The following is a 16,096-nucleotide window of genomic DNA, read 5'->3' as shown; positions in this document are numbered from 1 at the left end:
GTAGGTTGCTTTAAAGAAAAAAGTAGGAATCTTTTAGAATCACATTTAGACCCTGTGGCACTAACGTCTTTGTTTTTCTCCCATCCCTTCCTTTAAAAAAAAAAAAAAAAAAAAAAAAAAAATATATATATATATATATATATATATATATATATATATATATATATATTTCAAAGAGGAAGGAAGAGGTAGAGAGAGAGACAGAAACTTCAATGGTGAGAATCATAGATTGGAGGGAGGAATGAAGGGGAAGGAAGGGAGAAAGAAAGAGTCCAACTCACGGTATCTTTTTTTGAAGTATGCAGATTAAAGAAGGCAAGTTTTTCTATTATTTCGGCATTGATATCTGATTTTCTATCATTTCCCCTCTCAGCTGCCAAAAGAAATGGTTTTCTTCCTTTCTGAAAATCTACCATAAACTTCGACTGTGTGTGTGACACATTTACTGAACAAGCAAGACAACTGACAAGGGAGGCCGCATTCTGAGGGCGACCGGAAACCAAGATGGTGCTTGTGGTCATGGCATTCGGGGCCTCCTTGGGGAGATTGATAACAACCAGACCCGGTTCTGAGCGACTGCCCAGAACTTTGGAAACTTCCAGAATCATCTGATGGGGGCAGAGAAGTGCTGCTCAGAAATGGTCTCCCCCAGCACCTAGGCAAGTGCCACCTCACAGCCAGACAAGATTCCCTTTCAGAGGGAGCAATTTTACCAACTTCCCACCTTTACTGAACAGTTCCTTCAGGCAAGTATTTAGCAGGAAGCTATTATGTGCCAGTCTGTCTTGGGCACCTGCACATCACACAGTAAGCCTTGCCTTCCTGACAAAAATGTCTGAAGCAGAAATTTTCCATGGCTCAATATGTACCTGGCTCATTCAAACATGATAGCTTATCCACTGCTCTGTTGTAGACCTTGCTGACTTGCTCATATGTTTATCTCCAACATTCACTAAGAATCAACAGGAAAACTCTTAAGAACAGCCTATATGAAATGGAATCAAGAAAGTAGGCATTATTCAGCCCTGGCCAGGGTGACTCAGTTGGTTGAGTATCATTCCATGCGCCAAAAGGTTGCTGGTTGAATTCCCGGTCAGGGCACACACCCAGTTTATGGGTTAGATCCATGGTCAGGGTACATAAAAGAGACAACTGATTGGTATTACTCTCTCACATCAGTGTTTCTCTCTCTCTCTCTCTCTCTCTCTCTCTCTCTCTCTCTCTCTCCCTCCCTCCCTCTCCCTTCCTCTTTCTCTAAAACTAATAAAAACATATATAAAAGTAAATAAGTAAATAAATAAAATATTTAAGACTGTCCATAAGAATAGAAACTGGAGGCTGCTAGCGGCTTTCCCACCTTGTGGAGAGTATACCTATCAGTAATGCCAACAGAGAGACAGCCAGGAGAGAGATCCAGCCATGCCTGAAGCTAACCAGGTACTAACCCTCAAATTAGGAGTTAATACATTACCTTATTTCTTAATCTAGATTAAGCTGCTCCCCCCCCCTCCCCTCACTCATAACAGAAAGAATTCTAACATACTTAGTAGATTGAGGACAGACCCTACTAAGAGTATCTAAGGGCTCTGTTCAACTTTAAAATGGCCTTATTCTTTTACCTTTGCCACACAGTCTTGCCTTTCTGCATATTGAAACAAAGTGATAGAAGGGCCACCCACAAAGACTAGCCTGGCAGGAAAAGGGAGGTTATCACAAATGGAACATCTGTCCTCGCCAATAAAACAGTTGTTCCTTTAACCTTTGAATGCCCTTTAAAAACGTGACCATCAACAACAAGTGAAAGCCAATTTACACAAAGTAATCTCTATCTTTCAAACATCAAAAATATCATAAAGTATACAATATTAAGTTAAAGATCTAACTGGCTTTATTCAGCAGTTCACGAATCGGGCAGCAGCATCCCCTCTAGTAAACAGAAAATACCAAAAATAGCCTAAAAAAAACACAGTAAAATGAGATATCTTTTCTACCATCCTAGTACATGGAGGCAAAATAACAACAGAAATTTTTAAATAAATGTATTTACATATAGTTTCTGATCATGTCATTTCATTTCTCGCCACCTGACCCTTTTTGACTGCATCGGCCTCTATCTGCTGCCTCTCACAGGACTGCCTCTCACCAGCAGGAACGGAGAGCCTGGTGTTGGAGCCTTCCCAGCTCGGGTTACTGATTCCCTTTCCTGTTAACAAAAATAAGGAGGGCCCAGCATGCTGCTCCTTTTTACCTGGATTAACTTAATGTATATTTAACCTAACACGTTTTAATTTCGTGCATTTAAATTTTTTGCATGTAAGTCTTAAGAGTTGCAATGGTTGATTAGAAATTATATTTTATTTTATTTTATTTTATTTTATTTTATTTTATTTTATTTTATTTTATTTTATTTTATGGTTAACAGCATTACAGATGTCTCCCATTTTCTCCCTTTTTGTCCCCCTCCACTCAACCCCCACCTACCCCAGGTCTTCCCCATGCCATTGTCTGTGTCCATTGGTTATGCACATATGCACATATGTTCTTTGATTAATCTCTTTCTATTTTTCATTTTTAAGTTTACTGCCAAGGTCATCATATTTGACAAGTTACCAAATTCAGCAAAAATGTTAATAAACAGTCATTAATAGGCACCCAAAGTCTAGCCTGACCATCCATTCCCACAGGGCCCCCCAGACAAATCCATTCTATTAATAAGACCTCAGCACAGTAGAACTTTCCCTGCTACCCTGTTTCCCCCAAAATAAGACAGTGTCTTATATTAATTTTTTCTGCCAAAGTTGCGCTAGGTCTTATTTTCAGGGGATGTCTTATCTTTCTATACACTAGGTCTTATTTTTGGAGGATGTCTTATTTTCGGGGAAACACGGGTAGCTTTTGGAGTTCCCTCCATGCTAAAGAAAGGATGTCACTAAGCCTGGGCAGATAAGCAGGCTATAAACCGCTTTCTGTTGGTAAAATATTATAGTAGGCCAGAGGGCCAATCATGAAGGTAGAGCAGTCTTTTCTATCAAATGTGTTCACAAGCTCCACAATACTTTTAAGCAAACACTGACAGAAAACCTAAGATAAATTCATAGACCCTGAGCTCCCACTAGCTTTTGCCAGCATCCTTCATCCCACCCACAGATCTTAGAAAAAGAGTAGCAATCCAAGTTTCTTATAGTAGTAAAAGTGGACTCAGAGATTCTTCTCTTCCTAGATGACCCAGTGGGCTCATTATTTGTTCATTCCTCATATATCTCCAGAGCCATCTTTCTTCTACAGTCTCTCAGCGGGACATGTAGCTTACACAATTTGTTGCCAGAGCTACTCAGCCTTTTACCCAACAGATAGTCAGAGGAGGAGGAAGAAGGGTGGAACAGGACAAACCCAAATCAGCTGAAGAGATGAAACACAGCCTTTCTATGTAATAAAAGTGTAATATGTAAATTGACCAAATAGTGGAATTGCAGGTCGCTATGATGTGCACTGACCACCAGGGGGCAGATGCTCAATTCAGGAGCTGCCCCCTGGTGGTCAGTTTGTTCCCATAGGGGGAGCTCTGCTCAGCCACAAACCGGGCCGATGGCTGGGGAGTGCAGTGCCTGTTCAGCGGCAGCACTAAGGATGTTTGACTGCAGCTTAGGCCCACTCTCCATGGGCCTAAGCCATGAGTCAGACATCCCCCAAGGGCTCCTGGACCATGAAAGGGCACAGGCCAGGCTGAGGGACGCCCTGCCCCCATGCAGAGATGTCATGCACCAGGCCTCTAGTTTGATAGAAAAGACTGCCCCACCTTCACAAAGGTTGCTGGCCAGCAGAAGCTCTTGAAATAGGAGAGGATCCCCACAAATGTGCTTCTGTCCTTGAGCCCCTTCAGCCCGCCTGGTCCTCCCCACACACTGCTGTCTCCCATGAAAGCACCCATAGTCCACGGAAAGGGAAGACAGTTGCATGTCTTGTATATGACACGCCCTCAACAAATACTTGTTGAATTGAACTGAATAGAATTCATTCGTGCACCCCTACTCAGCATCAATCAAATCAGAGTGACCCACCTTTCCCCTGACACTAGATGCTATCTCTGTAATTATCAGTTTGAGGAAACCAGATAGTGGACTTTATCCTATAGTAATTCTTATAAATGGCTACCATTTAGTGAGCACTTACCCTGTGCCAAGTGCCTTTTGCTAAGTGTTTTAGTCATTAACTCATTTAAGTGTTCCAACAGTAGCTGCTCCAACATTTGCTACATAAGAATGTCTTAGGGGTAGTGTCTGATTGGAAAGAGGTGATGGAATGGCTCACCATGAAGCTCATCAGCATGGCTATTTTTACATAACAATTGGCAAAATACCAATTATCTACATCAAGAAATTGGGGTGTTGTTGAAAAAAAATAAATTATATGGAGGTCAACCCCCTCCAATCACTCCCTTGGTGCTACCAGGAAGTAGGTTTTATCATTCCCATTGTACAGATACTGAGGCTTTCAGCAGTTGGAGAACTTGCTCAGAGCCACATAGATAATATATTCCCAGGCCATAGCCCAAGTCTCTCTGCCTCCAAGCTATAAATGTATAGTTGCTTAGTCATGCTGAGAGGAAGTAAAAGAAATTTATAGACTTTATTTGAAGAAATCATTTTTATTATTGTTGTTTTTAGACTGAGGTCAGGAAAAAAAAATGTACAAGTTTTTTCAAAAGAAGTAAAATGAAGTAAATATTGCTGACTAATTTTTATGGAAAATAAAATAATGAGCCCACTGGGTCATCTAAGGAGAGAAGAATCTCTGAGTCCATTTTTAGTACTGTAAGAAATTTGGATTGATCAATTCATAGACAAAGTCTACTCTTTTTCTAGGATCTATGGGCACAGTGAAAAAAAAAGGTTGTTTCATTCAAAATAAAAATGCCAAAAAAAAAAAAAAAAGCCAACCTCACAGAAAATGTTATATCCTATGAAAAACGCCAAGGAGGTATTCCAGAGAAAAGACAATCCCTAGCACATGGATGGCCACTGTCATCTGAAAAGGGACACAGTGCCGCACAGTAACTGGAGTCAGCCAGACCTGAACACACGACCTGGCTCTTTCACTTTCCAATTCTGGGACTTCAGATCAAGTACTTAGCCTCTCTGAGCCTCAACCTCCTTACCTTTAACAATGAGCACGCTGTTTTCTTCATTATAAAATTATTGTGCAGATGAAGAGGATAGCTCAGTCATTCAGCAGTGATTTGTTTAACATCCGTGTGTGCCAGGCTCTAGCCTCTCACCGAAATAATGAATGCAAGTAGCTTTCCTCTGTACGCAGCACACTAATAACTACTCAAAAGTGGTAGCTGTTATTCTACCTCCTTATGGAAAGAAAAGAAACATAGACAAATATGATAAAACTGGTTAGAGCTAGAGCAGGCCAGAGAGCCACAAATTATATTCCATGGCTCATTACTGTAGAGCCTTGGGTCAAATACATTCCTAAAAGGCTGGCATGATAGAGTAAAATGTGGTTACCCATTGTGAATACCAAACAGTTGTGGCTACTGCCCACACCCCTGCCAGGATGAGGGAGTGGAGAGGGAAAAAGGGATCTGGTGGCTTCCTTACTACCTCCTGCCCTCCCACATGCTGGAGCCAGAGCAATAGCCAGCACCCGCACTTCCCTTCTGCTCCATGGTTCTGCCAGGGCGATGGAGGAGCTGGCTGCAGGTTTGTGCTGGCTGCACTGGCATTCCAGCAGGGGCAGAAAGAAAGGGAAAGTTTTAGGGGTGCATGTGAGGCCGGTCCTACCACAGCAAGCACACCTCATCAGGCTGGTTCAGGTCCTTCAAGTGCAGATCTTGAATGAGGTGCCCCACAATGCGCACATTATTGCTCTGAGCTGCGAAGGGAAGGGCCTTCATTCCATCCCAGGGTAGAGGAGATCATCACATAGTGGTTTCAAGACCTCCCCTTCTGCACGGTGAGGCGAGAGCTTATGTCCAGGTGTGATGCACATACCGACCTGATTCGTGGCTCTCTGGTCTGCTCTAGCTCTAACAAGCATGAGCATGACCTCAAGGCTTCCAGACCAGGCTGCAAGGTGAATTACTGTCAAGCCATGCTTTTCCAAGAAGAGAGAAGAAAAGAACACAAGATCTGAAGTCACCAAAAGCCAAGTTAATAGTCAACTGTTGAAAATTAAGAAACGGGAAGAGAATTTCATATACAGCAAAGATGATATTTCATTTCTATGGGGAAAACAAATCAATGGTGCAGGCACAAGTGGTTCTCCATTGGGAAGAAAATAAAATTAACTCCTGTATCTTATCAAAAACACACAAAAGCACACGAACAATAAATATATTAAAAGAAAATCTAGACCACAATGCACAATATCTTAATCCAGAAGTTATAAAAGGAAAGACTGTTGATAAAGTCCATAAACAAAGGATTGATTCTCTAAACGTTTCTTAATAAAGATAAATCATTACTTAATCTATGAAGCACTCTTACAAAACATCAGGAAAAACGCAATTAAACCAATTGAAAAATGTACCAAAAAAAGGTATCAGTGGAAAATGAAACCATTATAGTTAAAGCAATCTGGCAATCTTTGTTAAAAATTTAAATAGAACCAGCAATCCCACTTCTGGGAATCTATCCCATGAAAATAAGTTTTAAGACTTAATGTTATATCAACAAGGATATTAATTTTAACCCTTAAAATTGGGAGCAAGGTAAATGTCTACCAATATAGGAATGCTGAACAAATTAGGGAACACATCATGCAGCCATTAAAAATCATGAATTAGAGCTATAACAATTGACTTGGAGTGCTTTTTATGAGGTAGCTGTTAAAATATAAAAAAATAAGATGCAGATAAAATATAACATAATCCCATTTTTATAAAACAAGCAATGACCAGAAAAACTCATAAGTCTATATGTCTATATAGTTGGTCCTCCATATCTGCAAGTTCCACATCTGTGTATTCAACAAACTATAAATTTAAAACATTTGGGTAAAAAGTATTATATTGTTGCTGATGTATATTATGCAGTTAGGCCTACATAGTCTATTTAAATATTTACAATTCCAGTAAATAAAGAAAATGTACTCTTTTCTTCAAGAAACAGCAATGTACAATAACTAGTTGAGGTTCTTCAAGAAATGTGCCCTACACACAGTTCCTCCCATTTATTTACAATTAATGCTTTATAATCAATAACACTAAGTCCAGTTTCAAATACGGTAAAAAAAAAAAAAAAAAAAAAAAAGGGTCAGAAGTATTTGGGATAGAGGATAAATCACATTTTGATAGGAGCTCAAAATTTCTCTAAGAGGTCACTCCTAATTTCCAACCCACCAACACTTAAAGATTTCAAACACTGACCATAAAATCCAAAAGCCAGGAATTCAAGCTGCAAACAACTCGCGTCGCTGAAGCTATAAATTTGGAGTTCCAGTTCCTCAGAGTCAAGGAATCACCGCTCACAGATGTCCATTCCCCCACGAGACACTCTAAAACTAAGTCTTACACTATCAAACTGACACGCCCGAGACAGTTTATGAGCACGTGTCATGGATTACGTCACTGTTGATCCACGGTGCTCTGTTCAGTATCAAATGCCCACCGCCACTAACAACCTGTCCTCGTTACCAGTCTGGTCATAGGTGAGAAGGCCAATAACTTCGCCTGGGAGCATTTGCTCTTGAGGAGTTACCTAGAAATAAGAAGTTCTGAGAGCAGATGATGGTCATTTTTCTCTGAGCATCATGTGCACTCTACCTGGGATCCTTTGTTCATACCTGGAAGAAGAGATCCCTTTTACCTATTCTGCCTCTTCCCAAGACTCTGGAATGCTACCCAGTTTGAACCTGGAGTCCTCAGCATCTGGGCTATGCATTTGATCCATATCATGCAGTGGCTCAGTTGGTACACATCTGTAATATCCTGGTCCTTGCTCCCCTAAGAGGTTATAGGCCCCTCAAAGCAGGGACTGTATCTCATGCCAGTCCTTTCAGACATAATCACCTGAGGATCCTGTTAAGTCACAGATTCTAATTCAAAAAGTGAGGGGTGGGCGGGAGAGCCTGTATTTCTAAGAAGCTCCCAGGTAATACCAGTGCTTCTGGTCCAGGACCACACTTTGAGTGGCAAGAACTTGTATCTAGTTGAATCCCCAGAAGTTGGCATTGAGACTTACCCACAACAAGCACTGAATAAATACTGATGGTGAAGGGCTTCATTTATTGACTCTTTGCAAACAGGTTTTAGACTTTATTTGAAGAAATTGTTTTTATTATTACTTACAAAACAGATTAGCCAAGTCAAAGTCAGGGATCCTCAACCAAACAAAGAAGCTGCCAGGTCAGACCAAACATGGCATTGCTTGAATTAAAAAATTTTCATTCCCACCAGCCATATAGCAGAGTTCCAATTGTGCAGAAACAACTGCAACTCTGCTATATGGCTGGTGGGAATGAAAATAGAACATCCACCCCAGAAAACTGTCTGGAAGCTTCTGGTATATCACTTACTATATGACCCAATAATCTCAGTCCTAGGTACTTACACCTGAGAAATGAAAACCTACCTTATATAATAAAAGGCTAATACTACCAAACAGCAGAATAATTGGTTGCTATGATTCACACTGAGTGCTGTTCAGCCAGAAATCAGGCTCACAGCTGGCGAGTGCAGCAGCAATGGCAGCAACCTCTCTTTCCTCCGACAGGCTAACACTGAAACATAATCAAGCAACAAGTTCCAGACCTAAAATACATGTTCCTTAAGTACCATTACCATAACACAACTTATTACACTCACAGTGTTGGAATGCTTCGGATGTCAAATTTTTAAAAAGGGTATTTTTCATTCTGCTTCTGGTACTTGCCCCAAAATACCAGAGCAATACAATAGAGAGGGATGCACTCTACTGGTGAAACAAGGAGAAATTCTCATCATTGTCTGTCTAGACCACGTCTATAATTGCCAACAAAGCAACAAAATGATCAATTGGTTTAAACAGACCTCATTCATTTATCTTCCAAAGACTTACTGAGAACACACTAAACCCACGTCCTGAAGACATGAAGGCAGAGCAATGCTGAGCCTTACACTCCTAAGAGTCATTTCAGAGAGAAAGGAGACTAGCTCTGCGGAGTACCAGAAAAAGTTGGGAGAAGTGGGTGGGAATTCCTCACGATGGGTTTTCATATCTGAGCAGACACATTGGCTAATTTGTGGGTTAATGGGATGATCTCTGGAATCAGTTAAGCCAGGTCCAAATCCTGCCTCCACCCCTTCTTAGACATAATTTTTGGGGGCAAGCTATTTAGTCTTTCTCAGACTCCACATCTGTAAATTAGTTATTATAGTATTACTTTTCTTGCAAGTTTGAGGGACTAAATATTCAAATTCTAAGATTGGTACCTAGTATATACTACAAGTTTATTAAGCCTTCTTTATTTTCTTTCTTTCTTTCTTTCTCTCTTTTTTTTTTTATATGGAATGCTTCAGGAATTTGCATGTCATCTTTGCTCAGGGGGCATACTAATCTTCTCTACCATTCCAATTTTAGTATATGTGCTCCCGAAGTGAGCACAAGCCTTATTTCTTTATCAGAGTTCATAGGGCAAAGTCAAGATTTAATGTCCCTGAGGCCAGTTAGCTTCTATCTTCCATGTCCCAAATTATACTCTGAGCAAGCATTTTATTTTTTACAAATGCATGCTACTAGCCATAATGTGAATATGGGAAAATAAATAAAAGCCTAAGCCCTATAGGCAATGGATAAACAATTTAGTCACCAAATACAGAGCGCATAATACGGGTACATATATTCTCAAAGAGACCTTTCCAAAATGAATACTGCCAATGGAAACGTTTTGTGCATGTGTGAAGAAAAGATAAACTGAAGCGACCAGGTTTCCCCCCACATTTGTTCTGCTCCAATTCATTCTGCCAAAGGAAGAGGAGCTCACCTTATCAGCAGCATCCACCCTGGCCTTGCAATTAAGCAAGAATTCCCCCACAGATAAATGATTTGCCCCCACTGCAAAATGCAGGGCTGTGCGGTTCCTCTGAGGAACATCATTGTGTTTTCAGTAATCTGATTTTTATTTAGCCTTTTCTAAGATGCCAGTTTGTATCAGGTGCTTGTATTTTTATTACTTCTCTATTCGTTTTTGCCATTGAAAGCAGTGAGAATTGTATCTAGCATAATGTTGCTTTCATTATCAGAAATGCCAGAGAATTTGGCAGTCCACTGGAGGAGATGCCCCACGTTGAAATCTATTGCATAACTCGTCGTTGCTTGTAACAGAAAAATGAATTTCCAATTAGAGTAAAAGTTGTGTTTTCCCCATATGCAATCATTAAAAATGGTAAATGTTTTCTGGTTAGAATATATTGATAATGCATAACAAAAGTTTTCCTAGATTTTCAATACATATGTACGTGGTCTTTCGTCTGCAATTTTTTGGACTTTAAATTTTACTGAAGCAAACAAATTCTTCTGAAAGGAAGGGAATGGGGAAGAAAGGAGAAAGAAATAGGCACAGAGAAAGAAAGCTATGGTGCTAGCTGGTTTGGCTCATTGGATAGAGCATTGGCCTATAGACCAAAGGATCCTGGGCCTGATTCCAGTCAAGGGCACAAATCTCGGTTGCAGGCTCTGGGGGACATGCGGGAAGGCAACCAATCAATGCATCTCTCTCACATTGGTGCTTTTCTCTGTCTCCCTCTCTCCTTTTCACTCTCTCTAAAAATCAATGGGAAAAATATCTTCGGGTGAGAATAAAAAAAAGAAAGCGATGGATATCTTTTGCTTCAAAGGAAAGCCACTATGGTGCTTCTGAGATGTCCAAAGACAGTTTAATGTGTTTCAAACAATGGATGTTTTGCTTGCAAATAAAACTCGTCTCATACTTCCCATTTTCTAGACACTGTTTTCTGCTTCCAAAGAAAGTGCCTGGGCATTGATTTACTATCCTTTGTTTCATATAAAAAATTTATTGCAAAAATATGAGAATCGTTTAAATTAAACATCTGATTTCCTTGGTAGCTAAACTGGTGATAAACTAAGTTTGACAAAACATTACTTATCTTGATGTTGCCCGAACTCTAGAGCAATGTTGAAATATGTCAAATTTGGGCTTATATAACCCCTTAACTTTATTTGTGAATAAAAATGCAAGTCAAAACAGCATCCAAGATAATTCAATAAAACCACCTACAGTTTTTCATCTCTATCATCCCAGATTTTAAGGAACATTACAAGTAACCATGTCAACAATTTACTGTAAACAGGTCTAATAGAGATGTCATTATAAAGAATAATACCATTCACCAGGAGTTTGTAATAATTTGCCATACTAACTATAAAGTGGTCTAGATTGTACTGTTTCTTCAAGTACTTTAATATAAAAATATGGTTTAAAATATCAGGAAGTTATATGTAAAAAGAAAATGAAATTGTTATAAAATTATACTGAATAATCTATTTCCTGCTTAATCTATTTCCTGGAAAAATGATTACAGTAAAAAATTATTATCGCTTTACTTATTCAACAATTAACCTAAACAACAGTTTCAAAGATCCTTGCTTTTTTTTCCCCCTCTCCTTTTTTCCCTTGATTTCTTTTTTCTTTTGTTTTAGTACTTTTAGTTACTAAAGTTATGATGCAAAATTTTGTACTTCTAGCAGAATGTTGTCTGCAGAACCCTGTGCAGATGCCAGGCCTGTCAAAGCAAAACTTTATATATATATATACACACACACACCAGTAACACATCAGACACCCACACATGTACATAATATACACATAAACACATATCCCCTCACATACTGGTACACACGTGAATAACTGCTAAACATCCTTCCCCTACATATGATATAAGACTTCAGTTTCTATGACCTCACTGCATGGGGCAGATCCAGGTTTTGTGGAACCTGAAGTTCACACTCTTTAGGGAGCCCCCCATTTAACGTCAGAGTCAGAAAACTTAATCAATTGTAGTTAAAATTCCTCACTTCTTCATATTTTATGGGGCTGCCTTTAGATTTTACATGTGGGAGAACCAACACACAGCACATAACTGGGAGAAAACAACCCAGAGATGTAGCAAAAAAAAAAAAAAAAAAAAAAAAGGTGACTTTGGCCTTCTCAGAATGTGTGAGGCCAAAGTCAGCCACAGCCTATCATCTAGGACCACGCCCAGGCCCTCAGCCTTGACAGTGGCTTTGCTGGCCACCCACAGACTTTGCACAGACGTGCATGAAGGCCGCATGCACGTCCCCTCTGTAAGGTAAAGTGGCCCTCGCAGAGCCTATTCCAGTGCTGACTTCGCCATTAGCACAAACACTCTGGAATTACCGACAAAGGAGATCTCCCTCATTTCATCCAGCACAATCCTTTTTATTTTTATTATATTTCAGTGAACCTGTGTAAACCCAAGCCACCCTTAGAGTAGTCACTGTCACATTAGTGAATTCTGCTCACATTGTTCACAGCATTCATGTTAACCTTCTTTTCAAACTGCTTCTCCCTAAGATCCAAATTATTGCTTTTGGCAGCATTCTGGAGGCTTCTCTCATTTGGCAATACTGAAAGCAAGCAACAAAGCGTGACTTGGGGTGGGGATTTAAAGAGGGTGAGGAAAAAACAAACCTCATTTGGTAAACCTTTTCACTCTATAAAAACTTGAAACTACAGGCTTGAGCCTTTCTCATTCTGCCATTCTGAACATGGGAACTTTGCTTCAATGTTTTATAAAGCTGTAGTGCTGAGATGCTGCTTTCTTCTCGCACTACAAGTGTTTTCACACGCTTAGAAATATCCCTGGTCCCAACAAACAATGATTCCCGAGGACCACCCTGAAGTCAGCAATGCAGTATCTGGCTCCGGGAGGCTGGGGGCTGGCCAGGGACTCCCCAGGGGACGTTGTTTATAAAATGTTTATACAAGATTAGACGGGGAGCAGCTCAAATGCTCCACACAGAGATAAAAATGTTGTCTGCAGAACCCTGTGCAGATGCCAGGCCTGTCAAAGCAAAACTTTAACATGCAGCACATCCTGAATCCCTAATTCGAAAGAACATGTGCACCCCTATGTTCACTGCAGCGTTATTTACAGCAGCCAAGATACCAAGTTGTCTATCAGTAGCTGTGGTACATTTACACAATGGAATATTACTGGGCCATTAAAAGAAAAGAAATTTTGCCTTTTGTGACAGCATGGATGGTCCTGGAGAGTATTATCCTAAGTGAAATAAGCCAGTCAGAGAAAGACAAATACCATATGATTTCACTTATATGTGGAATCTTATAATTAACAAAACAAATTCATAAATTGGAGACAGACTCCTAAATACAGAGGAAAGACTGACAATTTTATTAACCAAAAGACTGTATAATTTTATTAACCAAGAGGCCTCCGTGCACTGGTGGGGCTCACAATCCAGGACCCCTCAGGGGATGTTGGACTGCCAGTTTCGGCCCAGTCCCCACAGGCCAGGCCGAGGGACCCTACCAGTACATGAATCCCAGCACCAGGCCTCTAGTATGCATATAACAATGTTTCCCGAACTTTTGACATATGTGTACCCCTTCTATAATTTTCGTAACGCTGAGTACCCCTCGTACTCATGAGAACGTAGAATTAGGGGCAGCTAAGCACGATGCAGTGCATATCCCCACCAAACTCTGGTACAACACGTACCCCCACCAAACTCTTCCCGTACCGCTAGGGGTATGCGAACCACACTTTGGGAAACACTGGCATATAAGATCTTTGGTTAATCTCTTCCCACCTTCCCCCTCCCCTTCCCTCTGAGATTCATTAGTCTGTTCCATGTTTCCAAGCCTGTGCATTGAGCGTCTTCCCCCCGGTGGTCAGTGCACATCATACCTACCGATCAAACAGTCAAATGGTCGAGTGGTTGCTTAGGCTTTTATAGGTACATGTAACCCAATAAATTCAGTGAAAAAATAAAATAAGATAAAATCTAGCACATCATATAAATATATACAAAGGCTAAAAGGGATGAACGTGTTTTATCCTCATTTATATGAAAGGAGATAAAAGTAGATTCACACATATACACATTCATATACACATTACCTAGCCCAGAGAAGATTCGGAATTTATTTATTTTTATGTAGGGGAAGAGAGGGCTTACAGAGGACAACCCAAGCTCTGGAGGATAAAGTCAGAATTGGAAAAATGTGAAATCACCAATAAACCATCTCCAACAAGAAAGGACTCACAGAGAGATTTTGTAGATGTATTGCTGAGTAGCTTCCCTAGCATCTACCAGACTCTTTGTAATGCCTCCAAGTTCGCTCAAAGACCAGGGAGTGTCTTCATTCTTTCCTATCACCTGGATTCCTCTCTCCTTCCACCCCCTACTCATATATATATATATATATATATATATATATATATATATATATATATATATATATAATCTTATTGATTTTTCACAGAGAGGAAGGGAGAGGGATAGAGAGCTAGAAACATCCATGAAAGAGAAACATCGACCAGCTGCCTCCTGCACACCCCCTACCAGGGATGTGCTCGCACCCAATGTACATGCCCTTGACTGGTATCGAACCTGGGACCCCCCAGTCCGCAGGCCAACGCTCTATCCACTGAGCCAAACCGGTTTCAGCCACCCCTACTCTTGTTACCACCTTGTAATGTCTCAGTTCCCTGCTCCCTGCCCTAATAATCTTACCCTCTATCTGACCTCAGTCACCCTATTCCAGGGTCATCCTCTTGACCTGCTCATCCTCAAAAACTACTCTACTTGTCACATCTCTCTTGGGCTCTGAATCCCACCCCTTCTCATCGGTTATTTCATATATCAGTTTCCTAGACATTATCCCCTTTCTTCTCTGAACCATTTACTCATTCCCCTCAAAACACTCAGCAATGCTATCATCCCTGCAGGGCACGCTCCCCCTCAGACTGTCTCCTAACCTCACATTCCTTCCCAACGTGGCTCAGTTTATACTATAAATGGATTCCTTTGCTTTAAGAACTTAAGCACAGAAAACTGACTTACTTAAAGTCACACAATAAATCAGCACATGAGTCAGGCTATGAGACAATAGCACGTAAAAACCCTTATTTGTAAAAGGGCTTAATCACTTCTATAAAAATTCTCTTCCTTATGTGGGAAGAACACGCTCCTTCCATTCATAGCTCAGGCCCAACCTGAGAATGTGAACCCAACAGGGATGGGGTGGGTTCAGGGGCTGAGGCTGGCGTCCGCGGAGGGAAGGGGGGGGTCCTCTGCCTGCCCCGTCCTCCCGCCCCCGCCTGACTGTGCAGACCTGGCCCTGGACTCACGGAGCTCGGAGCTGCCACCGCCTCCTTTTGATGTTCCTCCTGCTTGGGGCTCCTGGAAGGCCGCCCGCACGTCTTCCCTTTGGGGTGGCAGCTCCGCGACCCGGGTGCGCCTCCTGTGCTGCATGTCCGCCCGGCTTCAGGGCGCAGGTCCGGACACAGGTGTGAGGCCCGGGCTCAGGTGTGAGGTCCGCGCAGGTGTGGCGGGCACGTGACAGGACGTGGTTTTCCCTGAAGAAAAACATTCCGAGGAAACGCCCAGCGCATTCTCCAGCGATTCTTCCTACAGTGTTGAGAACTGTGGCAGTTGGATCCTAACCAGCACCACTGGAACTTCAGTATTAAACCATTTCCACATGGGCTTCCAGGATTTTCTTTGGAATAGAGGGACACTCTCAAGTTCTCTTGGGGTGGAAGCCTGGGTGTCCCATGTTAATGCAGTTGTAATTTACTGGACTCCTTGTCTTGGGTATTATCACTTTCATGTAGTTTATATAATAACGAATTGTTAAGACACGTTAACCTACTTTGGGCAATCATGTGCCTGGCTAAAATTCTAATAATATGCAAGAAAAGTAGAATATTGAAGGACAACCAAGATCTCTGCCATAATCCCATAACGTGTCTAATGGATTGCAACCAAATAAAACCAGCTCACACCTGTGGAATGGCTCCAGCGGTCCTATTGGAAGTGCAGCATATTTCTAGGAGTGAAAAAAAAATGTGAGCCCTCATAACAAAACTACTAGATTTGAC

The 16,096-nt window shown here is 41.1% G+C and overlaps 1 protein-coding gene and 1 non-coding gene across 2 annotated transcripts in view; both read right to left on the bottom strand.

The window, feature by feature from the left end:
* ANKDD1B (ankyrin repeat and death domain containing 1B) overlaps positions 1 to 15,585 on the bottom strand; it is a 30,621-nt gene extending 15,036 nt beyond the window's left edge. The window contains exons 1-6 of the mRNA XM_045571577.1: positions 15,344 to 15,585; positions 12,490 to 12,676; positions 9,970 to 10,068; positions 6,005 to 6,102; positions 5,804 to 5,909; positions 282 to 401 (exon numbers count right to left, since the gene is read on the bottom strand). Coding sequence (XP_045427533.1) covers positions 282 to 401; positions 5,804 to 5,909; positions 6,005 to 6,102; positions 9,970 to 10,068; positions 12,490 to 12,676; positions 15,344 to 15,585 — 852 coding nt within the window. The remainder of the gene's footprint in view (positions 1 to 281; positions 402 to 5,803; positions 5,910 to 6,004; positions 6,103 to 9,969; positions 10,069 to 12,489; positions 12,677 to 15,343) is intronic.
* LOC118703973 lies at positions 9,486 to 9,590 on the bottom strand. The gene has a single exon (XR_004983214.1). It is a non-coding gene; the product is annotated as a U6 spliceosomal RNA (small nuclear RNA).
* Positions 15,586 to 16,096: the final 511 nt, after the last annotated feature.

This window comes from Pipistrellus kuhlii, unplaced genomic scaffold (assembly GCF_014108245.1).
Source record: "Pipistrellus kuhlii isolate mPipKuh1 unplaced genomic scaffold, mPipKuh1.p scaffold_m20_p_4, whole genome shotgun sequence".
Lineage (NCBI taxonomy): Eukaryota > Metazoa > Chordata > Mammalia > Chiroptera > Vespertilionidae > Pipistrellus > Pipistrellus kuhlii.
Note: the sequence above shows the minus strand (reverse complement) of the source record. Positions and strands in the feature narration are given on the sequence as shown.